Raw genomic sequence first — 26,440 nt, 5'->3', positions numbered from 1 at the left:
TCCAGCAGAAAGCCACACACTTTATTTTTTAAATCAAAAATTTTACCAACCAACCAGATTTTTATAAGTGGAATTATCAATCACATCATATAACTAAAATTTAAAGTCACAACGAACTAAACTTTTTAAGGAGTAGGGGAGACATTCCAGATAGGGTTTACTTAATTCAAGCAAAATACATATTTGATAAAAGCTGAACTTCTCCAATAACATTTGAAAATACTTACAAAGACTAATACCTGAATATTAAAGTCTATATGACCAATAAGTTTAAGGCTATTACCTCTTGTTTAGTAAATTATAAATATGAATACATTAAAGTGTATGGCTTTAAACTAATAACAGAATCTTCCAAAACATCTCTTTACAAAAATCTGGCAATAACTGAAGTTTGGGATTAAAAAAATAAAGCAGCCAACTTCTGTGATGTAATGTCAATAAACTACATTCTTGTTTGTTTACATCCTTCCTACTTGTAAGTTTGGGTGCCACATATCTTTTGCATTGAACTGAAAAAAATATTTCTCTTATCTCATGAGTACACAGCCTACCACAAGAAAAAGAAAATTTTTAAAACTGAAGCCTTCTACAAAGATAATCTACCCAAATGGTCCATGTGAGTCACTGTACAAAAGGTATGCTTGCTGGCAGAAAGAGGTCTCCAGTCCCTAATTATGACCAGATTTCCAAACTTTCATCTTCACAATTCATGAAGAAAATCCATCTACGTCAATTTCAAGTTTCAAAGAAACAAGTCTTGAAAATATTCATCAAATTCCTCTTCCCTGAAAAAAAAAGAAAAGAAAAAGAAAAAAGTCAAAGAAAGTTCTGCTTTGGATCTGTACCTAGGAGATAATCTTTGCATGAAATAGACGTAGCAGACTTCTGATTAGAATCTGTAGCCAGTACAGATAATTTTGACTTACACACTACATTCCAATAACCTTCACATTTCCACATCTGTGCAACAGTAGTGAGTTGACTGTTAGGATTTATTTCTAAGATAATTAATGGTATAATAGGGGGTAAGACAGCAGTGGTATGGTAGTGGCTTGACAAGGTTCTCTTCCAGTGTTATGTATGTCTCCTCTTTAAAAATACATTCTTAGGTTCACTACATGGAAGGAGATTTGACATAATTTTCAAATTTGACAGAATATTCATTAAAACACTCAGGAAAAATCTCTGCCATTGCAGTTCTGAATGGATACTTTATGTTTTACTAGCTACAAGTTCACTAGATCAAACTAACCGTGATTTTTCATCTGCTTCTTGTAGAGGACCTTTCCAAAAGTCAGCATCTGAAGGACCATCTTGTGCATCACTGTTATCTGAATCTGCCAAAAAATTTAAAGTGCTTATGAAATAAATTTTAAAAGAATTTGTAATGGTTTTAAATTACATGGTGTATTGCTAGGAGCAAAGTTTAATTCTAACCATGACAATAAAAAGAACACTTTATTTTGCATAAAGTGAAACTGAAAACATTTTCCAATGTTGGTCAATACAGCATCAAAAAGACTCTATGATATCATGAACTAATATTCTGGCCAAACATAACAACAATCATGTCAAAACATGATCATCAATTCATGATCTTGATACAAAGGCAGCATAGCACTTTCTTCCTAAAATTAAGGGTATATAATCACAAACCAGAATTTCAATACAGTTTCAACTCATGATACCAAATTAATTAATTACTTTACTTCTACTTGAATGACAACTTTTCTCAATTTTGACTTTGAGTGACATTGTCAGAAAACATGGATTACTACACAACTGTTCCATGAAAGTATACAGGAGTGAAAACAAACAAAAAAAATTTGTTATCGGAAATACACCCTGACCTAAAAACCCCCAATCTTCCAACAGAGTTTTCCTGACAAAACAGAGACTCTGGGCATAGTTTGAATTGTAAGAAAACCACTTCAGGTCTTCCTGTATCTAACTGGGAAAATCTAGGTGCTGAGGAAATTCCTAAAAAAATCTAGCACAGCAGAGCAATCAGTAGAAACACTCAATCCCTTTTAGACAGTCTGCAGCAAGAATTGGCATGACCAGGAGATGGGGCTTGTTTAATCAAAAAAGAAACTAGGAACTGGAATAACTGAGACAGGCAACCAGTGCCTAAAGAGTCACTGAAAGACTGAGGGCATCCACCCACAACGCGTAGGTCTCTGTGGTACTACAGGTGGTAGATGGAAAAGGCTTTCGTTGAAGCCTAGGATTTATTTTAAAATCTATTCATTTTTTGAGTACATACTAGCATCATTCCCTGAAAGGGAATGTAGTAGTTCTTATATCAGAAAAGTACTTTCTTTACACAGCACACATTACACAGCACATATTTGCATACCTGGACCCATGTAATTACTAACGATCTACCTATTTTTGCACCCTTGATTCTTTTCTGGAACAACCTGACCTCTCATTTTTCAGATTATTTCCATTTGGTTATCTGTCCACATTTTTATCCCTTACTTAAAAGATTCCCTTCTTCAAATTCCTAATAGTTTTTCTCCAAGAATTTATAAGTAATTATTTTGACCCTTTGTGCTTCTGCCTGTTTTCACACACCATTCTTATCTTACAAAATATTAAAACTGCCAGCGAATAAAACCAAGACCAATGGCAAATGACTATGAAATAACACAAATTATTACAAAATCATAAAATTCAGAAGATATTACAATACCTTTATCAGAATTATCTGAATCTTCTGAAGAAATGTGATCTGGAAAAAAACACCATTTAAAAAACAGTACACTTATTTTGGTTATATCTGTTACCTTAAATGGCTTACAAGGATATTTCTACCACAATATATTACACGTGAACCTGTGCACATGCACGCCCACACCATACATTCAAAAAAAGCAAGCAAACACTTAAGTAAAAAGATTTTTTTTGCATGAGTTGAAAGGTCATCAGTTGGAGCTGATGTTATTCTGAGATCTGTGGTGTAAAAAGGTTATCTCATATTTCAAAAAGGCCTTCAAATCCAAAGCCTCAAGGAATTAAATACTTCGCAGCTCTTTCTGGTATGCAATATCCAATTCTTGGACAAGTTTTCCTTGCAACACATATTGTTCAAGACTCTCCCTCTCTGTAAAAGACCAGAAATAGAACTTTTTTTCCCCTCCAAATTTACTTTTTTGTGCACCTTGCAGTGAAGAAAGTTACATACCTATATTTATACATAATTATCTATATCCATATATATATGTAGCTCTAGCAAAACTAAGATTCAACTAACCTATTTGAGTACTTTAGAATTTGAAGGTTTAAAATCTATATTTACCTTTATGGACCTTTTTTTTGGACTTCTTTTTTGCTGAACAAGATAATTTTGTCTTCTTAGCTTTTGGCTCTTTAGAGTTTGGTGCAGCTGTGCCTCTTTTCTTGCATGCTTTAACTTCTTTCCTCCTTTAAAAAAATGAATGCACACCTTCTCTATTATATGTACCCCTTAAGCAACAGTAAATCTTAAGTGTTTAATTCAGTCAAACTGTTGTAATTTTTTCTGAAAGCAATCACTAAACTGAAAAAAACATAATTAAAATTAAAGTAAGTACTTACTACTCTGCAGTTGACAGAGAAAATGTTTGACTCTGCTTATTCTGAATTCAAATGGTTTTACAATTTTAGTTCCAAAAAGAAGCCAGACAAATCAAACTAATCTCAGTTAGTCAATTCTCCTTCTTAATATGTGCCCATACAGTGCTTTAATTAAATTCAATATGAATTAACTTTTGAAATGGATTAATTAACTATCTTGGATATATCCATCTAGGTGCACCTTTGATTTGTGCTACTTTAGAAAAGGACTCATCACTTCCTACCTCAAAGGTTTCCCTTTCATGTGCTTTTCAGATAATCGTACGGCTCAATTACTGAGCTATGCAACTAAGTTAATGCCACATCCAGATTCAGAAAATCATAAAAACTGAGTACCGATAGTCGTGGAATTCAGTGAGATTACATATAGGTACTAATAAAAAATAAATCTAATCTTAATCCACACATTTTATAGGTTAAAAATTCACAATTCTTCTCTCCTATTAATCAGTGATTCTCAAAGAAGAACAAAAACTGAAACTCAACATTTCAAAGCACAATCACTGGACTTACACATAAACCCAGTATTACTAAGAAAAGCATCCTGGCCCCTAAACACAGCAAGAGGGCCAATAAAAAAGAGAGTGTTTTGCATAAACTTTCAGAAAGGAAAAATAAACACTGAGCTGAAATTAAGCAAAGGAGACTTCTGTGGGGGTAGGAATGAGATTTTTCCAGTCTGAGGGGTTTTGTACCTTCATTACCGCAACAGTATCTAACTCTCAATGGTGTCAAGCCAGTGGCTTTCTAAGAACTCCAGAACAGTATCTATTTCAGTGTAAATGAAGTTCCATATAATCTAGCTGAATCTTCCCCATATTTGCTGTTCGTCATAACTGTAATCTATCAATAATTCAGCCCCCATACTTTTGAAATATTTCATTACCGGTGATGAAAGTTTAGTTTGTGGGAACATTCTGGACATAGTCCTGAAAAAGACAGAATGAGAAGATTACAGTCATGTATTTGATAGGCATAATTAACAAAACACATTAATATGTATATAAAACTAGATAGCACGCTACCTTCCAATTTCAGTAGCTTTTCCTTCAAAACAAAAGTTACAAGGTAAATGCAGCCCAGGTGAAGAAAAGAAAAGGCTTCAGTACAAACCCAGATTTTACTAAACCTGGAGAAAGATCACAGGTTTAGCACTGGCAACTCTTTATAAAAGAGTATCAGTGTTTATCACATACAGATATCCCGTTTTATGGATCTTTTTGTTCTACAGATCAAGTCACAGCACAAATCAAATTGTTCTACAATTATACTGAAGACTTGTAAGACTCTTAGAGCTTTGCCAGAGACCAACTGCTGTACACAGTGTCTTGTGCACAAAAGAAAAAAACATGATTAGCTTGTTTTATACAAAGTAACTGTGTAATCTCTGGTAAATTTAAGTATCTGATAAACATATTAAAGTGTACATAATATTGAATAAGAACATCCCACTCAAGAGGCAAGAATGGAAAAGAAAGCAATTTAATGAACGTTAGAATTAATTTTTGGAAGAAAATGTACGCATTAAAAATAAAATCAGGTGTGCAAGAAGTTGTCTGGTCCAAAGCCCTAAGGACTCCTAAGCCACGTAACTGATTAAGCAATGACAATGATGAAACCCTCTTTGCAATGCAGTGTTGTTCGCTAACACTGGACATGCCTGTATACAAAACAGCTTGTAAAGTTATTGTAATTTATGACACCATCAGTTATACAGCATGAAGTGCTCAACCTGTAACAACTTTGTCATATATAACAGCCATTCTCTAAACCAAGACCATTTTGCTAAATTATCTCCTATTCAGTATTTCCCAGTTTGCATAAACTAATATTATCATTGGGCCTCACTCTATAGCTTTTAAAGGACAAGATATTGGTCTTCTTCTAGGCGTACATATCCTTCAAGGGAGGACTTACTCAATTTCACAAGTGCATTCCTCTTTTCACCATGTTCAACGTAACCAAAATTCACCTCCCAGCTCTTCAGGCCTTCTTTCTCATCACAGTGCTTATTTCCACAGGAAAACTGACCTTTAAAGAAGTCAGAAACAGCAAACCATGGCTCAGTGATTAACATGCATGTATCTGGTGTCTTTATTTCCAGTCTTGCTCAGGTTTTGCTTCTTGTTTTCTGTTTCTTTCTCAAGAAAAAAGCAAAACCTAAAAGTAGCACCTCCATTACTTGAATCAATCATACTTGTCTAATGCTGCTTATTTGCAAAGAAAGAACATAACTTGAACTGTGTTTTTCAATGTATATATTGAAGGCATATGTTAGGAAATAATAAGCCTAATACTGAACTCTGAAAAAGTGAATGTCACTAGGATACATCCTATACTTCCTTAGCAGAGGATGATGGATCAGGTGGTGTGACTCAGACATGCATCTTTCAAGACATCAAACTATTCATATCATGTACATACAAAATTAAGATGCTCATCTTCTTACAACCTTACTAGTTTATCTGATATACTAGACATGCAATTTGTATTCTAATCGTTCCATAAACACTTTACTTTTAAGAAAAGGAAAACCAATTCTATGAGAAATATGCATCAGCTTTAAAACTTCCTTGGGGTTATTAAGTTAAATACAACACTAAATTTAAAACTATTTGCACATAATCAGTGCTGGTTACACCACTGGGTTCCGCATATTGCATTAAGATACATATATTCCCTCTGCAAAAGAGTGATCTGTATGCAGAGCTGACTGTAAGGATATGCATTAATAGGCTCACAAGCAGGACTGTTGGTGAACGATTAACCTCAGAACATTCTGCTTAAGCTGCTAACTAATGGATTGGCAGTGTCCTCAGATACTTCAATTCTGCAATGTAAAACCACTTGCAATGTTAACACTTAAACAAAAAACCACCAGGGCTCCCATTAAAAAAAAAAGGTTTCAAATTAATATACATTAAATATGTTTAACCCTATGTAAGATATGGCTGTCAGTACCCCATGTCATCAGGAATATTTTGCATCTATTACGAAGTAAAAATCTATAAGGAAAAATTTATATAATATAAAACTTTGGAACTTAACCAGACTCTGTTTACTTTATGTCTTCTGAAAAAAATCCCAAATCAAAGCAGGCAGAGAGAAAAGAGAGATCCATGAGTTTTATTTATGATTAGCTGCTCCTCTCAGTAGGTAAAATCCATTTTGGATATTCTACATTTTGCATGTGAAACTGGATATGTTCACAAGAATGTAGTTGGAACAGCATCTTCAGATTGTAAGACAAGCAATGAATTCTTAGGTAAACCAGAAACTGACTATGTAAACCACCAACATTCCATGCCTTTGAACATTTATTTGCATTCATGGTGACCTAAATCTTTAAAATCATGGTAGGGTTGTTTTTTTTTGTAGATCCCTGCTCCATGCCATACACGTGTATAAAAAAACAGGCTCCTCTTACCCTCCTTTCACACTGCAATCCCTACAACACATATTCAAACTTTATTAAACACAGAATTCTACCCTTTTTGAAGGCTTTTTCAGTAGTATTTACCACTCCAGTGCATCTGAATGTCATAAAAGCATTAAAAAAAATATTTTTGTCAAGTCAAAGGGAATTATGGGCCAGATTATTCAGTACTTGAAAACTGACTTTTCCCACAGTTAAATGTCCAAGAAACGAAGATACAGAAACCAGCATGCTGAATGGACAGTTACCTAATTTAATCAGCAAGAAAAATGTATGCCAAAAATTCCATTTCCATCTGAAGTTTTGTGACCTTGCTACGAGCTGCAGGGTTATTGCCTTCATGTTCAGAATTATAACTCGCATAATCTAGCTGTTTAATGTGTGCTTTCAAAAACTATTAGCACCTTCTGCTTCTTGCAGAAGAGCTGAATAGGTGGCAAATGTAAGTCCTACAAGCTAAATGAAGTACTGAAAATTAAATATATTACAGAAATCTAGAGAGCCAAAAGACTGATCTTATTGTATTTTGATCAGAACTCAGATGTACCAGATCAGTACATGGATACATGGTGCACTATCCAGGTATTGACACACGGCCTATTTTCCATGGAGGGAATTACTGAGAAAAAATAAATGGAAACAGGTTGGAAAGAACATTTGTTTAAATAAAGTATATTATATGTGTATTTATACATATATAAAATAGGCTAAGAAAGACACTACTAAGCTAAAAATAAAACAGTTCAATGAAATAGTGAAAAAAACCCTGACAGTAGATAAATTTTCAGGTATTAAACCCTATTTTGCCAAATAATATGCCTGGTTTGAGTATTTCAGTACTTAATCTACAAATACAAGTAAGTAGAAAACAGCAAATATATCCACATGTTCAGCTTTGCTCCTTCTGCACATTGCTGAAGAAGTTCTATTTCACATCTACCCAATGAACTGCAGAAAACTTTAACTATCTCCTTTTGTCTAAAACACCTTCTATTTTAGAATTTATGCCATACCTTACTATTCATGCTTTGAAAGTAGAGTAAAAATACTTGGTAAGGCATGTCAAATATATCTTTTAAATAGCTTAAATGCTTTTTATTTTAAGGATTTATTTTCAGACCAACTAAATCATGTACCTACTATTCACTGATTTATAAAATACAGTTTCTAACCTAACTTAAGATTTTAATTAAGAAAATGCCTATTATGTAGAACCATTTATTGTAACTGGGAATGTATCGATACCATTAACCACCATTAAGGTTACATTTTAAATTTAAGGACATACAACAGCAATCTCCAATATGGCCTACTTTCAGTACACCCACATCAAAGGACTGGAGTGAGAAGGAAAAGAAGAGAATGAAATAATCTGGCATTTACGATTCGTAATACAAGTGATACCCGTCCTTTCACTCATCCTATGCCTTCCTCTCGACCTTACAAAGACAGACGTCAAGAACAAAGCAGCCAAGTGTGAGTTCCCCATTCCTGTGCTCCCTCCCTCACACACCCCTCGCCACAGCACACTGCGCCAGCAGCGGTTCCCACCGCCACTGTCACTGTCATAGCTAAAATAAGCATGTGCTCTCCCTTTTTTAACGCGAATTATCGGACAGGGAGGTAGTAATGCTTCGTTAAGTTTAATTAAAGATATTATATTACTGATTTTTACTGAAAAATTGGAAAAGAAAGGCACTAAAGATTCACACCTTTTTAAAAAATGATACTTTGAAACCGGGCTTGGAAAAAGCGTCTAATCCACGAGATACGGTTGAGTTCTTGCGCCCCTTAGCGGTGACAGATGCTGCTTCTTCCCGAGGGCCGCCGAGGGGCTGCGGCGCCCAGAGCCGGGCAGGGGGCTGGGGCGGGGCTGGGGCACGAGCAGCGGCCGAGGGGGCTGGGGCTGTTCAGCCTGGGGAGGGGGCGGCTCGGGGGGGCTTATCGCTCCCTGCAGCTGCCTGACAGGGGCTGTAGGCAGGGGGGGTCGGGCCCTGCCCCCAGGGAACAAGCGACAGGACAAGAGGGAACAGCCTCAAGCTGCACCAGGGGAGGTTTGGATTGGATAGGAGGAAAAATTTCTTCACTGGAAGGGCGGTGAAGAACAGGCTGCCCAGGGAGGTGGTGGAATCACCATCCTTGGAGGTGTTTAAAAAACCACGATGGTTAGGGACATGGTTAAGTGATGGACTTGGCAGTCCTGGGTGAACAGTTGGACTTGATAATCTCAAAGGCGTTTTCCAGCCTAAACGATTCTATGCTTCTACAATTGTACCCTTTCCATTAGGATTTAATTAAAAAGCTTGAAACTTGTAATTGTGCATTTTCTCCCACATTTTTAAATACAGAATACCAGATATTAAAAATGTACAATGGAGCTTTAAATTCTTTTTTCCATGTGAAGACTAACTCTTCATAAATAACTCATTTCTCATTTACTTTTAATTATCTTTTTAAAGCATTCAATAAAGCATATAACTATATCAAATATAGCTATCTGTTAATATAATCTACAGTGCTGAATGCAACATATGACTACAACTGCCTTCAGGAGCTTTAATCTTTTATAGCTTAAAACCCCCCAAGCATTACTGTTCACACTTCCTCCTGTGAAAGATAATTTAAAAAAAAAAACCCAAGTGTATTTCTAACTTCTTGTAATATATTATAATAAACAGAGCTGTTTACAGAACTGTTCAGATCAACAGTATCGCTCCATGCCATTTTTTTGGGTGCGCATGCATGACTTCTGGAAATGGTACATGTGTATGAAGATCTACCCACTGGATCAGCAATACAGTCACATAATTTTCTTGCCTGTTCAGCTACTTGAAAAAGTCCATACACCTAGGCCATAGAATGGGGACCACTTTGCAAAGTCCAAATAACACATCAGTAAGAACTCACACACAGATGCAGCCAGAATCAGCTACTTGTTTAGAAACAGGTTTTGGGAGACATGACAACCATTCCCGCTGAGGCTTTCAAAATCAATTTAGCCTAAAACAAACATCACACATGGAACTTTAACTTTTGTAAAACAGCACTGGAGAACCTGTTAAGAAAATTATCTCCTTAGAAAAAGTATTGAGAGACTTCAGTTAAAGGTATCAAATACTACTGGAGTAAAGCAACTAAAAAACATCACCATGAAATTCTACATTATCAAATGCATTATGCTGGTGTTCATTACAAACCTGACCTTTTGAAAAGAAACCACATATTCTCTTAATTTTAATATACGCAGATCAGTGTGCAGTCTAGAGCTATGTGGCATGAAACAGCACAGTTAGAAGTTAGGTCAATTTATAGTCCATTATTATCTGATAAAGTTACTGTTTATTGTACATTATTATCAACCTACTGGTATTGTCAGATACTGTTTAACAAAATTATCGCAAAAAGCAGCAAGAAAAGCATCAACAAGAGACATAATAAGAATGAAAGACAGCATTACCTTTTCCTGAAATCACTTCTTTCTCATGTCGCCATCTAAATCCAAACTGTTCAGATAAGAACCAAAATTAAACTGTGAATAGACAACATATTCAGTAATGTAAAGACTAATTTCAGTTGACTGATGCCCTGCATGTAGTTCATCCATTCAATTCTGGTTAGTAAAATTTAACTTCTTTCTCTGTTAATTAAAAATATCTCTCTGCCTCTGCTTACCAAAATGATTCCAATTTATACATGCAATTCAAATTCCAGTAGATGCTGTTCAGTACTGAACAACAGCTTCCTAAAAGGCTTCATAGCAGGCAGAAGAACAAATAGGAAATTAGGATAGACTGACTTTAATAGACACTTCATTGCAATTTTGTCCAGACTAAAAACCGGGAAAACCGCTAGAATACTAAAAAGTCATATTAGCACGTATCGATGGATCACCTCTTATATCCTAAAGACAAAAAACCCCAAAACCCCAAACAACAAAAACCCAACAACTACGTTGTGCTTTCTTTACGTTGCCCAGAAACTTTAGATCAGCCAACCCATCTACTATTTTTGCTTTCCAGTAGAATCTGCTTCATCCCCTCAAAATGGCAAGTAGTCTAGTGAAAAGACTGAAGATGGAAGGGAGTGAGAATAGCCTGGGAAAACAATTTTATTTCCATTAACAAGCACAAAGGGGATAGAACTCCAAGGAACACAACTTCTGAAAAAATGGCTATCTTGTTTTTTCATTTCAAATTCATGAACACAGGATGACAACAAGATAAAATTGACACTCTATAAGAAAAGCACAGAAGACTCCGAACTTCATGTTAAAAGATGGGGATGGAAGAAGCGGAAGAAAGGTTACAAAATAAAAGAGGTACCAAAATGGTTGCAAAGCCCATCTGTAGCATTTGAATTCCAAAGCTTCTTTTGGAATATGAAGCTTCTCTTGTTGAACCCACACAAATGTGCATTTCGTAGATACAGTGGCATAAATTCTCTAATGTAGTGGATTGATTTTTAATGTTTTTTAACCTAATTTGAAACACTGTACAGAAGTACAGTGCTCTGTGTTTTCTTTAATGTTGATTTTTAAAATAAACCATAATAATCCTTTATCTGAAGGGCAACAGCATGGAGTTCTCATGCATGAAGTGCTATGTGGTTCAAAGAACATCAGAAAAAACAGGGAAACAAAAGTTTTGGCTTTTAAGAAAATGTAGCCAAATATTTTGTCAGCACTAATTTTCCCCAGGTCAGTATATTACATAGAAGATGTCTATGAAAACTAAAAATCTGTACACAAAAAAATATTTGCCTCTTTAAATCAGTCCAGTAATTTCTGAATTACTATTATAACACAAACAAAGTTTTCACACCTACTGGTTTCACTGGTAAAAACATCCCAGGAGATCAGGTTCTGCTCTCATACTGTACATGATGACAGTTTGCTAAAGCTGGATCAGGTTTGGTCTACTCTACAAATCTGCAGTGTGGTCTGAAGTACATTATACTACTCAAACAAATATTAATCAATTGTAAAAACCAAGAACTGTGCTGAACAGTTCACTGAAAACAGAATGTAAAATACATCTGTAAATGTTGAACTCATGATGGTTGATCCAAAGAGTGATGGTAATTGTTTTTGCTCTTTTAAAGGATATCTGCTGTTCTACAGGGTATTCTAATTCTGAAAAGCTTGTGATGCAAGTTTATGATTAAACATCAACAGTATTTTGGCATCAATTTTGCATGTGTGTGCTGCTGACAATAAAGAGTAAAAAACAATTTGACCTTATCTGCATGTTTGCTTTTTCACAGTCCATCTGCTACTTCACCTGTTACCAAGTTACCCATGCTCACTTTTGCTACTGAAGTAGACTTTTATACATATTTTGCCTCACAGTCTGAACTTGACAAGTATGATATAAATCAGATTATATCCTTAGAGAGTATTTCTGTAACGGTATCAAGAAAAATAAGCAAAATAGAAGAAAGGAGGGAGCCAGAACCACCTGTGGTACACCTAGGTCAAGAGTCGTCCTTATCCATGTTCATTTTTGCCAATCATTCTTCCACCAACAAATGGAAAATGACAGAGTGACCAAGGTTAAGAAGAAACAATAAAATAAAAAGTAAATACAACTCAATTCCTCTAACTAAGCTAAAATATCAAGAACAAATTAAACTATATAGGAAAACTAAAAATTAGGGTAGGTTCTTGAATAGTCAGCCTGCAATACTAAAGAATGCAAAAGCACTGTCAGCAGACAGCATTTATTGAGACTCATCTTCTCTGTTAAATGAGTTCAAACAAGATCCTAAATGAGCTATTTCTACAAGCCAGACCACGAACAAGTAGAACAACTCCAAAACAAATGCTTACAAGAGTATCAAATGGCTAAGTTAATAAGAAATGATAGTTTTAAAAATCTGAAAGACCATTTAATATCCATAAACAATAAAATTCCCAAATAAAATATGGACCGCTTGTGTAGCTTGCAGTGACTGCAGCAACAACTAACATGTCCACAGTCACCTCTTTCAGAAAAGCATAAATGTATGAATTTAGACAATGCTGTGGAAAAATACCATAGGTATTTTAAATATTTTTATTTTCACAGAAAAGCCTCCATGCTGAAAAACAATGACAAAGGCAAATTTATTAATATTACCAAGTGGAAGACAAGTTGGCCTAGAAATCTGAAAATGATCTGGAAATAAAAACAAAATAATAAAATTTATTCTGTTTAACGACCAGGTGTCATGACAGATTTCATTTCTTAGCAAACAGGAGACATTTTCAATCTGTTAAGCTACAAAGCAAAGCACAGAGCCAGCAGATAAGAACCTTTCTAGGAAAATAAGACAACAAAGATAACATTTCTAGTCCACCGCATATCAAAACTTACATGCAGAGCACTCTCCCTTACTGCACTGCAAACTGACAATAGAAGTAAACTACCTGACAATACAGACGGCCGTTTATCAGCCTCAAAACTTGCAGACAAGATGCACTGAAGGTTCAAAGACAACCTTGACCTAAAAAACTCCAATCTAGGGAAAATGTAAGGAGTAACAGACCCATCACAAGCAAGAGCTGTCAGAGCACACTCTTCCAGTGTCTGTAAGTAACCTCACACCAAGAGGGTCACCTTGGCATTTCTCATTAAGAAAGAGGGAAAACATTTTTTGTCCTAACTACACAAAGAAAAGTGGAACCGTGGGTTACAGGGTACAATTTACCTGCAGTGTCAGCAACTGAGATGAGTACAGGTGTGTGAGAACCACTGATGACCAAGCCAGACTAGCCATCAGCTAGGTGAAGTGGCCTGGGAGCAAGGAGGGTGAGTGGGTCTCCACTGGCTAGCTCTGGGTGTGACAGCACCTGTGTATCTGAGGATGAGTGCACAGGGGTGTCTGCTATGGGACATGGGGAGTCCCAACCACCTCCGCATATGTATGTGTATACGCATGCACGTATGTGAGTAAAACAGTCTGAAACAGCAACTGATGCGCAGCTGTGGCCTCAGGGCTTCTTACTGTTTTCTTTCAAGCTTCAGTCTTTGACAAGGTGTTCTGCTTATTTTTCAGACCTCAAGGGAGCAACTCCCATGAAACTGGCCCTTATCATTATCCAGTACTTAGGAAAACTGCTTTTTCTCAGAAGAAAAGTTCTAAATGAGATCTGAGCAACAATCTCTATGCAGAGGTCTTTAGAAGAATCAGCTGGCTAGAAGATTTTGGCAAGTAGCAAAGTAATTACAGTTGTGAAAAGACACATGACTACGTACGTACACGTCTCAATCTATGAGATATATATATAAAAACATCATAGAAAACTGATCTCCAACTTTACTTTGACAGGATATCCACCGAGCAGGATACAGAATCATAGAATAATAGAACAGTCCAGGCTGGAAAGGACCTAAAAAGATCATCTGGTCCAACCTTTTGTGGGAAAGGGAGTCTAGATTAGATTATCTAGCACCCTGTGCAATCACATCTTGAAAACCTCCAGTGATGGGGACTCTACCATGTTATGGGGAGGTTGTCCCAGTGAATGCATATTCTCACTGTAAAAGTTTTTTCTTACATTGAGACGAAGCATCACCATATAAAGTGTCAACAACTATCATAAAAAAAATTGGCCAGCTGAGAAGCTTGTAATCCATGCTGCACCTCTCATAGCACCAGCCCTGCAAAACCGAAGGCATAAGGGGCTAAAGATATCCCACTTCCAATTTCTGGAAATGCAGAAAAAGAATCAAGGCAGGAAAAATCTGAAAGCACAGACTGTATTCCATTGGTGTGAATGGGATCAGCAGCCTGTTTCTGACTTCCAAGAAAAAACCCTGCTTCGACATCCTTCCATACCAAACATGGGCATGGATAAATCAGTAATTGAGAAAAATCTCATTTCTTCTGTTTTTCTAAGAATTTCTAAGAAAGGACTCTCACATCATCATAACGTATTTGAAAACAGAAAGAATAACTTAAGAGAACAAATCACATGATAGAGCAGTTACGCTGAGTGGCGATCCCAAACATATAGAATGACTTATGAGCATAAATAGGAATTTAGAGTAACCTCAAAGTTAGGACAGCCACATTTGAAGTCTGACAAGGAAACACTGTTCACACAACACACACAAAAAAGAAGGAAACTGGGGTAGAACAGTTTCCCACAAAAGATAGCAAACATATGGAAACTTGGCAGAGCAGCGAAAGAAACAAAATCTGTAAGCATGCTCAAGGGAAAAAATCAGTTGGAGGGTGTGGGGTGGAGGTTGAAGGATATGAAACAGCTACAGGAAAACAAAATCAAATTTACTCAAAAAAAAAGGACGGAAGACATTTTCAGCATTTTACTTTTTGTTAATTTTCATTCAATTTTTTCATTTTTCCAAATTTCTTGAGAAGGCTGTCAACTTTTCTCCCCAGTATCAGTTTAAGCTCGGTCCCTGCAAATATTTACTACTGAATGTAATTTTCACCACTACAAACAGTCTCAAAAAACTTTATATAGACAGTATTTGCAGGGCTGGGTTGTTACTATGTGCTAACAATGCTAAGACGCATCCGAGTTCAGCAACACTCTCTGCAAAATCACAATAGAAACTTTGTGTATTCTTTTTGACTAAGAGGTTAGTCAGTCAAAAACTTAGAAATGCCAGGCTGTTCCAGTTAAAAAGAAAAAGTGGTGCTGGAATCAGGCTGTTTCTCTTAAGAAATTCTATTTATTTATAAGGAATATGCAAATCCTGTTTCCATAAACAGAAAAGAACAACCAACGAAAGACACTGCTTTAGAACACTTTTCAAAATTGTTTCTGCCAGTATTCAAGTACAAAACTTTCTCTTTGTAGACTTTTTTTTTTAAAAAAACACTAACATTCCCAGGGTTTTTTTTAAGCTTCATCTAGTGCTTCTCTCCAGGCAAACCTCTCTAGCCTTCTCTCCTTAACCTCTCTGTATTTTCTGCCTTTTTTACACACAATGTACCTCTTCATAGAACACCACTGTGACAGAAATGCTCCTGTTCCCACAGAAGCACTTTTTTGGGGCAGTGACAATGCTTGGATTCAAACTGCTGTTGCTTATTAAATAACTTGACAAGTTCTCACAACTCTTTTTCTAGGGAAGGGGTACTAACATTCTGGTTTCACAACATATCCACAATCACAAGGCAATTTTTAAAAAAGGAAATACTTTAAAACCAAGATGATTTACAACAATGAAACATACCTTATTCTCTTTGTATCTGCTGAGATCTGCTATACAGTATTCTTTGTACAATTTATCGTAATACTTCTTTGCAAGCCTCTTCTCCCTATAGCAAAAGGTATTATTTTTTATTAAATATAGAACATGATACAATTCATTTTACATTGTAATAGCATTAACAAGATAAAGACATGTTTCATCTGAGGAATGCTATTTGCAGAGCTAGAAATGTAACAGAAATACGCTTATTGAGCTAAGGGGTAATTTCCACAAAACTGGAAAAACACATCTAAAACATATCTACAGCACAAATTAAACTATATTTTTTCAAACTAGGCCTCCTTCAGAGTTTAGAGACCAGTCATTTGGACCTCAGAGAATGCACAAATATCTCTTGGTTCCTTCTGTCATCAATTCATTTTGCTACTGAGCAATATTACAACATGAAAGACTTCCTAAAGGTCTTTCATTTTTAAATGCATTAAGGATCAAAGAATGATCACTAATTATGCACAGTAATTCTTAATTAGTAGGGGACACCACAAATTTAGTACAAGTGATCTAAAAATAACGTGGTCTAGAATAGTTCCAGGTACCAATTCATGTCTGCTTCATCATCTTCGTCCCACAGGAATCTATGGTTTTCTCTAATAACATCAAGATCCGTCTTGTCATTTGCTCTAAAAAAGGACACATTGTTTTTAGTACAATGTAACATTAAAATGAAAAGTCAGTCAAATATTAATTTGGTAAACATTAAGTATTTCACAGTTGTGATCTCCACCTCACTGCATAGAGGAATATATTGCTATGGAATAAAACTACCAAAAAATTTATTCCCTGGAATACCTTTTCCCAAATGAAAAGTTGACAGTGGAAAATGGCCACTGAAACTGTGGATAACTTGATCCTGTCTGAAAATACCTTTTATACTTCTTATTGAAGACAGTAACGTTAGAGGGCAGTTATAGATAGCTCTAAAGAAGGCTATCATTATTCTGGACAATGGATAGCAATTCTGCACATTTCAAAAGTATTCCAGATTGTTATTTTGAAGGTACTGCCAGATATTTCTCAATGTACCCTCAATTAATGCTCACCTGTCATCTTTCCTTTTACATAACAAAACAAAAATAATTCAGCTCATGCTAAATTCTTACATTAAAATCTGAAAACAAAATTAAACAAGGCAATTCTGTGTTCTGGATATTTACAATGACTGTAGTCACTATTTGTGACCAAAAGAATTAGTAATTTGGTACATAGCCACATCCTCCTCTCCCCTCAAAGCTATAAAATATATTTAATGACTTTATATAACAGGGGAGCTTTGTGGGCATGAGGGGAAAGACTGTTAATGGTTCTTACCCAGAACGTCGGAAATCCTCTATTTTGCCACCATAGTATAAAATGTAGTCATTCACAAACTTTTTATGTCTTTCATACTGAATAAAGCGATTAAGGACTGTTTCAGAACTTTTATTTTACCATAGCTTAAAACAAACAAACAAAAAATTAAAAGGTTTTATATACTTAACAGAAAGAAGTTTTTTTTTCTCAAAAACAGTTCAGTAATTTCCAGAAAGAAAGGAATCAATTAGCAATTTTTACTCAATAGCCTCACATAAAACCTACTTTCTCTTTCAAGGCAATTTCATCTTTAAAACCTCATTCAGCTGCCAGGCCTTTATAAACTTGTCTTCCTTTATCAAATATGCTCTGTATGTATATACATAGAAACTGGGTCCATTTTTCAGCTGTAATTTAGACAACAGCTTCTTAGTACTGCCATTATGGTTTGAAACAGGTTTGGTTTTTTGTATTATAGTCTGGCTACTAAACAATTTATTACATTTTACCATCAACACAGAAATAAAAGTTATCTGCTTCAGTTTGGAGATGAAAATCACAGGAAAATATGTAATGCCTTTTTTAGAACACTTTGGCCTCAGAGACATGATTTAAAACACATTTTGTACCATAATTTGAGAAAAAATACCTAATTACCTATTCAGAAAATGTGTCTCCACAAGTAAAAACATCATATATGGCTACTTAAAAATATTTCCAATTAACCTGTATGGTGTTCCTGGAGCAGCAAATTAGGAAATATATTATCTCCTGGTACATATCCTGGCAATGACTGCATCAATACGAATAATTTGTATCAACCTACTATTCTAACATTCATTATAATTTTATTGAGAAAATATTTTATTTTCCAAAGGCCCCCCAAAAGTTAATTTAACTTCAGTATGTGTCTTTTTTTTTCCTCTTTCCACCACAACAGAAGAAACAGAGAAGCAAACACAGAAGGTTCAACTAGCACAATTAAGTATGTTTAACACAACATATTATCTTGTGCTGCCATCCGAGTTACTGGGCATAAAAATTGCATAGCAGTAAAGGTTTCAAATAGAAAACACTCAAATTATCAGAAAGTCATTAAAGTCTCTACACAACGAATTTTGCAGTCATTCCAGAATATAGGGGCTTTTCTGTGGCTAATGAGTGCCAGTGGGACCGATTAAGGTATGTCCCCTTTACAAGCATACGATGGCTTATGGAGTGTCTGACCAAATTCTAAGCAGGTTACGAGAAGTTACTTTCTGTTTACTGGAGCTTCCAGATTAAATTAGTCTTTACTTTCCTATTTATTAACTGTTACTGCTGAAGAACAGCTATTTAAACAAACAAGGAACTGATGGTATTTCAGATACATTCAGTCAAAACATGTAATGACTGCCCCAAGTCAAAACTAAATAAAAGGAGAAAGACTGTATTCTAAATAAAGTAGTAGTTATAAAAGCAACTACAAATTATGCATGAAATATGATTAAGAGATTTCAAAAAAACATAAACCAAAACTGCACATGATATTAAACAGGCTTACATTAGAGCATCTGTAGAAGATATTCCTGGAGTTAAGGCTGTTTTGAATAGACTTTTAAATTAACTAATGCATTCTTAAATTTCCAGTAGAAATTTATTTGTCCACCCATAATAGCAGTCTTATATAAAATTATGTTCTGTATTTATATAACTGAAAGAGCAAAGTGTCTTTGTGCCAGTCTAAATAAAATTCACTGCATAATAATTTTGTCCCAAACAGGACAAATAAGCATATAGGAAGAATCTGGAAATGCCTCTACTGAGAGGCATTCTTAGAGACATCTTAGCAACAAAAAGAAGCTAATTTGAAGAATGACTCAGTATCTGGTGCTGCATTGTCAACTGCTGCGGTAACTGAGAAATCCCAGTATTTCACCATAATGAATAACCTGTGCCCCACCTTCAAAGCTGAAGAAAAATGCAATAGAAGGATACGGCATCCATCGCTATCAAATGAAATCTTCTTTTTCTTGCTTCTTCCCTGTTAATAATAAATGTGTTTGAGTGAGAGATATCTTCACATTAAGGGGGAAAATGCCTCACAAAAGCAATAGATAAAAGATACCTATCCCATTCTTCAGCTGCAAATTGTCTGTGAACCACACTGCCTTGTTTAGCTTTTTGGAACGGCTTTATCAGAAGGCCATCTTCTTTTACACTAAATGTAGGGGGGCAAAAAGGAAGAAAAGTTAGTCAAGAACTTCCCATAAGCAATAAAATTTCCATAAGCCAAACTCTGCCACTAACTTGAGTAACAAACACTGTTATATTGCCAGTTTCTATGTGAATAAAATCAAATTTCAGAACCAACATCAGCTTAGATTTTACTTCATTTGCAGTCCTAAATCTGAAAGGCTTTTGCTTACAGTTAGCATTTAAAGAAAACTGCTTAAAACAGCAATTTGTACTACTCATTTTTACCAATATTATCAGTATAGAACCACAATGAAAAACCCTAAAGATTCCTCCATTTCAGTCCACATTTAAAGCCCTCTATAAATCTCAGCTACGCAGCCAAGCAGGAACAGGAAGGACAGTACGTTCACTGAATAAGACTGACTGCTAGTAACCCTATCCCATCCTTTCATGCCAATGTCTCAACACCTCATTAAACAGCTCTGCTTCTCATAGTATAATCACAAGAATCACTAATTTAAAACTTAAGTACTTGTGTTATGAACCATACTTGTCAGTGGCCAGCTAAAAATACTTTCAAAATTCAACAAAGTAATTGAAAGTTAAATAAAAAGTGATGCATTTTAGCTAGTAAAAGGTATATTTAGTTAGTTTCATTCCTCAATAGAAGTAAAAAAAAGATTATTCCATGATTATGTGCTGGCAGAAAGAATGGAAGTCAGAAACCTGTAGTAAGCAAACCAGGGAATTTATATTTCAAGGTATGGAATATAGGACTCTAGAAACTAAGGGTATCATTAGCTCAAAAGGATCTGTAGGCATAAAATTCCCACAAGGAGACTCTATAAAACAGCAATATGGAGAAAACTTAAGACTACCATTTTCCTGAAAGTGAAAACAAATATCATCGTAGAGCAAGCAAAGGATTTATACATATACAGTGAACCCACATAAGAGCCCTACTGGGAATCAGCAGTAGTGTGCCACAACAAGTGTAATGATGATATTTTTGAAAGGCTCCTGATGGTTAGTTAATATTCCACCTAAAAAGTGGAATAGTATAATGTGTAATGGCCTTTTAAAGAAACTAAAAAATCTAAAACTGAACAAAACCAGTAACTGTTTTAATGGAGAACAGATATATTTATTTTATAAATGGAACAGCACAGTACCTGCTGCTATTCCAATGATTAAAACACATTTTTTTTTCCCCCAGAAAGCAGTCAGACTCTACAAAACCCATTCTTTCAATTTTACTACAAAGGAAAATATGCAAGAGTCCTAGGAAAGTTTCAAGAAAGCCTTCTTAAATAAAGTCCAATAACGGAGCAAGGGAGAAACAGGAAAAGGTAAGAAAAATATATGCATAATGTAGGCAAAATGTTCAGTACTGTGCAGAAAGCGTCACAGGACTATAGTGCCAAAGCAGGACAAAGCAAAATAAATACATAAATAAATTAAAATCTTCATAATATAAAGAGATCAGACTACAAAATTCAAGGTCACTAATCGTACGAGCCACTGACAGAATTGGCAAAGGTGATGTGAGGTAAGAGACATGTAGTTACATTTCAAGGACTGAGTACAACACAATTCACCAATCCCCAGGTCTCTTCACAAATTAAAAAATAAACAAGTAGCATCAGTTCTTCACTTCCTGCAAGCAGGTGTTTTATATCTACAAAGCCTGCTGCCACTTGGCCTTTTCTGCCTTGCTCTCTTAGCAGTTCCACATGTCCTGAAAGATCACTGTGAAGTGAACACCACAGCCAAACCCCAGCAGCTGATACCAACGCTTGGAAAAATGAAACACTCTGCTCCGAGAACTGAGGGGCATATAGACACCAGATGGACATGGCAGAATGGATTTTAATCAGCTGCCCGTGGGAGATGACATGCTTTGGCAAGCCTGACATGAGGAGATGCAGAAATCTGAGAGATTTACATGTTTTTTGAAAAATCAATACCAGATTTTACATACCATAGCATGATCTTCTATACACAGTAATAGGCCATTTGCAAAAAACACATAATGAAAAGTGTGGATTCTGTACTACATTACCTTTTAGTCTTTTGCACAGACTTCTCTCCATTCTCCTCATCACTAAAGTCAGAATCATAGTCTCCATGGCCACGTGCCTGAAAATAGTAGACAACACAGTCAATCTATCTGCTAATGTAATATGGACATGGCATAACTAGAAATCAGTACTGTCCATCATGTGTAAGTAAATTATATTTATTTACATAATTTAGAAATATATATAAAAAAGAAAAAGACGGAGAGAATCTTTCTATAAAAAAGAAAAAGATGGAGAGCAAGCAACTGCAAATTTTCACGTCCAAACCAAATCAAACCAAATTCAATAGACAATGCAGAGTATATTCCAAATAACACAGGGCAAAGACATTGACAGTTTGTCAAAAGATCACTTTATAAATAATTTATATGCAGATGCCCCCATATTTAATCTTCACATAGATGTAGATATCCAAAAGTATGATAAACATTTTTGGTCTTTACTTTCAAACAATCTCCCTTCCATAAGAAAAAGGTGAGTATTTTCCCCAGGAGCTACTCTTTCAGAGGGCTGAAGGACAGCAACAGATGTGCCCACACCATAAACAAACAACGATGAGAACATAAGTTTCTTAGGCTGTGGTACAGCATTTTAGATCATTAGGTCTTACACTGGTAGCTGGAAAGCTGGTTGAGGCTAGGACTAAAACACAAAATAAGATATGCCTGCAAAAATGTACTGTCTAATCAGCACAGCATTCCTACTGTGAAATGAAATCTTTTTCCCACATACTTCGGGACTACAACATCAAATTAATGCATATAAGAAAACCAAAATAGCCCATTTCTTAATGCCATCAAACAATTAAGCACTGACTGATGTCCAGATCTACCACCTCCACTTTTCAAGGCACAGTTACGTGTCCAATTCTTTCAGCAGAAGTAACGGCTTAAATAGATCCCACCTCTTCTCCCTCACTCCTACTCTGGTACCCTCCTTCCAATTGCTCAGTCACAGTTGTGAAGCTACACATGAACCAGATCAAACAACACACACAAGTTACACAGGATCCTATCCAAGGAAGATCATTTTAACCCAGATACGCTTCCTGACAGCTCATTCAGAGCCCCCCAGCCAGCTACACCAGGCAGCTGGAGGGGTAGCACAGGAAGAAAGCAGCCAGAGCTGGGAACCGTGTAAACCAGCGCCAACACCAAAAAAGCATTTACACAACTGGAACATGTACACAACAGAGCTAAAAACAAGAGGGATGGTTATTTTATGTTTGCATGAGGAAAGGTTTTGACACAAACTTCCTAAGTATCAGTGTTGCTGATTCTTACATTAGCTACAATCATATTTCTCCTCAGACAAAAACCCGAGAAAAACAAACTGCAAAAAAGACACGTCTTCAGGATGATTTTGGTGAGGTGCCTCCTCTTGATGTAAATGGCTGCCAGAACTGCCATGCTGGAGAGTCAACTGTATCCCCTTCGGACATCAACAACTGGTCTGTATCATGCAGAGTATGTAAAACACTATCTTCTCACACTGATGGTAAAGGATTGACTTTTAAGATTTTTTTTTAAATTACTTTTAGTAATAATAATAAACTGTACCTTTTTTCCTTGCTTCAACACTGCAGTGTTCCTTCTACCCTTGAACTCTTCTGAAGAAGACATAGCTCTCACATATATATATATATGTATTAGAACAAAAGCAAATCAGAACTGTCTGATTTACTTTAATGTTTTCTATTTCCCAGGAGACACAAAAATTATCAGCTACCAAAAAGAAGTGCAGCATATGTCTGCAGTGTGTGGTGTAAGTGGGCCTCGTACACCGCCAAAAGAGCAGCAATGATGCAAAGTCCTCCCAGCACAGGCCCATGATAATCCACAGTCCAGACACAGGTCTCCGAGCTGAGGCAGTTCTACTAGCAAGTCTTTCACTACTTTCATTAGTGAAGCTTATGTGGTCTTTAAAAAAGGCTGAATACATTATGAGCATGCAGCAAATACATTTATACTTGGCCTCTAAATTTTAAGAATACCATGGTAATCCAGGAATGTTTTAAATGGCAGAAATAATGCTTCTCAGACAAACACTGAGAGCTTTCTTCACATTCAAAAGGGAAGAAAGTCCAAGCCAACACAATATGCATGAAAGTCAACATGAGACAGACGATGCGCAAGAACAGGCAAGAAGATAAAACCTCAAATAAAAGGAGATTTTCTCAAAGTGGCTGCCCTTGGATGATGGGGCCCAGGAAAGTAGATATACTCAGTAATCAGCTCCCAACTGATTCTGGGAATGACTCAAAAACAAAAGATGCAAGATAAGCTGCTCCAACAGAGTCGTACCATAGGGCTCTCAAAAGCTTATGACTGCCTTTTGTAAAGCTGTGACTGTGAATACAAGGGCAGGCATGGCTAAGGCCTGGGTCCTGAGAGGCTGCTCTTCTGACAGGGAAACTCTTCACAGCTTCAGCCATTCCTCTGAATTGCTACAATCACTCAAAGATAAATTCAGAGAGAAGAAGAGTACAATCCATAACTGATGTCCTGACACTTCTAGGTCACTCCTTCATAGCCAACAGCAGGACGGACAGGTACTGTACCACAGCTGGGTTTGACATCAGCAGCTCCAGCCATGCTAAACACCACTCTGGGAGACCAGGACTGAACAATTACTAACCTGATGCCTTAGGATGATACCAAGATAACCTTTTAGGTAAAACATAAAAATTAACTCCATCAAAGAATCCCATCCATAAATTAATCTTTTTTTTTTTTTTTTGGAAGGACATTTCAAGACTAATTTCTCTCTTCTCCACAGAAAAAGCCAAAAAACAATCCCAAGTAAGGAAAATGTATTTAACTGTAGTAAAAAAGGAGCAAATATCAAAACTTTGTGCCCAAGCTAGTAGATTTTTAGAGAGACATATGTAGGCATGGACACACAACATTGGAAAGAACATTTAAAGTAACTACTTTCACTATTTGATAAACCCTAATCTTTGCTTTGATGGAATTTGTCAGGAATTCAGGATGCTTTTAGTAAATTATTAAGGTAAATACCAAACGTTTTATCAAAACATGAACCTGAAAGCTACATAACTTCAATGGTACAGCAGTGTGCTTTGTCAGTTGCGCCAACTTTGAACTTTTTTTTCCCCCAAACAACAGAAGAAACTGAAACCACAAAACTAAAACAAGTACCAATATGCTTTGGGATACATTTAAATCACTGACATTTAAGTAGTCCCAACATCCTGGATTAATTGACAGCAAAGCAATTGGAGATAGAACCAAGCCCACTAATTTACGGCTCCTAAAAAATCAACTTAAACACAGTAAATGTACGAGTACTATACACAACTGTTGGCAGATAGAGATGTCAACTGTTGATGTCAATATAGGCCACTGTGGACTCCCCAGCATTGCATTTACAGGAGGCATTTGCATCCGCCTCCTTTAACCCTCTCTTTAACCCAGTGAAATGGCTACATTGTAGTTCATGTTGACTCCTGATCACAGCACCCAGCTGAACAGAAAAAGCAGTTGGATTTTTTTTTTTAAAAAGAAGGCAAAACAACCCTACACAAAAAATCCCTACTGGTGGCTCCTGATCTCAGCGCTACTCTTGCTATTCCCCTCACAAGTGTCACTCCCACCCTTCCTTTTATCTGCCCAGCACACAGGCCTGTGCTCATGTCTGCTCACAGCCCGGATGCAGCCCTAACCAGCCCGGAATGCTTGTTTTGGTACCAGCTGCTCTGGGAGGGCCTGAAGGGAGCGTGGAATCCAGAACTGGGCTTGAGGAGCTGTCCTGCCTGGATAACAGGGGCCATGCGGAGGGGCAGCATGCTTCGCTGCAAAATGCTCTTCCCACCTTGATGCCTTTGAGGCTTTGCAACCCCCACTTGGGGGTAAAAACCTGACAGTAAGTACAATCAGCTTCAAATCCACTCTTCTTGTCAAACCACTTACAAGGAGTATTTGCATATACCCTACAGCAAACACCCTTAATAAAGAGAAAAGACACCCGCAAGATACTGTCCCTTTATTAAAGCTCTACAGCTATGGAAGAAGCAGGAGCGGAAGGTAGGGAGCAGCAGACCACGACAGTGAGGACTGGAGCTTTGTAGAGCTCCACGGAGAAAAATCGCACGGCAGACCGGCCCGCCTGGGTCCGACAGGCCTCCCGACAACGCCGCCGCGCCCCGAAAAGCGGCGCGGCCCCGGCCCACCAGAGCCGGCCCGCCGCCACCGGAGCAGCCAGGGGCACGGGCCGCGGCCGCCGACTGCCCGCCGCGCACTGCCGGCAGCTCGGCCCTTTCCTCGCACAGGCCCGGCCTGGCCGCTCCGCCGCGGTGGAGGCCGCGGCCTACCGCCGAGGCCTATCCGCCGCCCACCGCCACCGCGCCCCCTCCGTCCGTCCTTCCCTCCCTCCCCAGCCCCACTCACGGCCGCGGAGAGGCGCAGCTGGCTGGGCACCATGGCGGCGGCGCGGGAGGGTGCAGCCGGCTGGGGACACGGGCCAGAGCCGCCGCCCGGCCCTGCTCGCCAGCCGCGGCGCTGCTCCGCGGGCCCCTTCCGGAAACCGGGAGCAGAGGCGGAGCGGGGCCGCGCCTGGCGCTGCCTCCTGCGGCCGCCGGCGGGCGG

The 26,440-nt window shown here is 37.2% G+C and overlaps 1 protein-coding gene across 1 annotated transcript; it reads right to left on the bottom strand.

Moving 5' to 3' along the window:
• On the bottom strand, positions 1-26,367 carry LOC101914014 (protein FRA10AC1). Its single transcript, XM_055798709.1, has 14 exons — positions 26,243-26,367; positions 21,815-21,891; positions 19,682-19,774; positions 19,552-19,597; positions 17,593-17,669; positions 16,821-16,904; positions 16,246-16,330; positions 10,515-10,560; positions 5,539-5,652; positions 4,508-4,550; positions 3,305-3,429; positions 2,699-2,737; positions 1,253-1,337; positions 1-785 (listed from the first exon to the last, which is right to left on the bottom strand). The coding sequence occupies exons 1-14, from the start codon at positions 26,273-26,275 to the stop codon at positions 743-745; spliced, it is 990 nt and encodes a 329-aa protein (XP_055654684.1). The 5' UTR covers positions 26,276-26,367; the 3' UTR covers positions 1-742.
• Between the last annotated feature and the right edge of the window lie 73 nt (positions 26,368-26,440).

The sequence above is a fragment of the Falco peregrinus genome, chromosome 1 (assembly GCF_023634155.1).
Source record: "Falco peregrinus isolate bFalPer1 chromosome 1, bFalPer1.pri, whole genome shotgun sequence".
Taxonomy (NCBI): domain Eukaryota; kingdom Metazoa; phylum Chordata; class Aves; order Falconiformes; family Falconidae; genus Falco; species Falco peregrinus.
The sequence above is the reverse complement of the archived record's forward strand: the minus strand, read 5'-3'. Positions and strand labels throughout refer to the sequence as shown.

Coding starts and splice junctions, on each gene's coding strand:
- LOC101914014 (XM_055798709.1), bottom strand. CDS start 26,275: ATGGTGCCCAGCCAGCTGCGCCTCTCCGCGGCC. Junction 16,331..16,820: donor GATGAAGCAGACATGAATTG/GTACCTGGAACT, acceptor CTTTTGCTATAG/GGAGAAGAGGCTTGCAAAGA. Junction 786..1,252: donor GAAGCAGATGAAAAATCACG/GTTAGTTTGATC, acceptor TTTTTTTTTCAG/GGAAGAGGAATTTGATGAAT.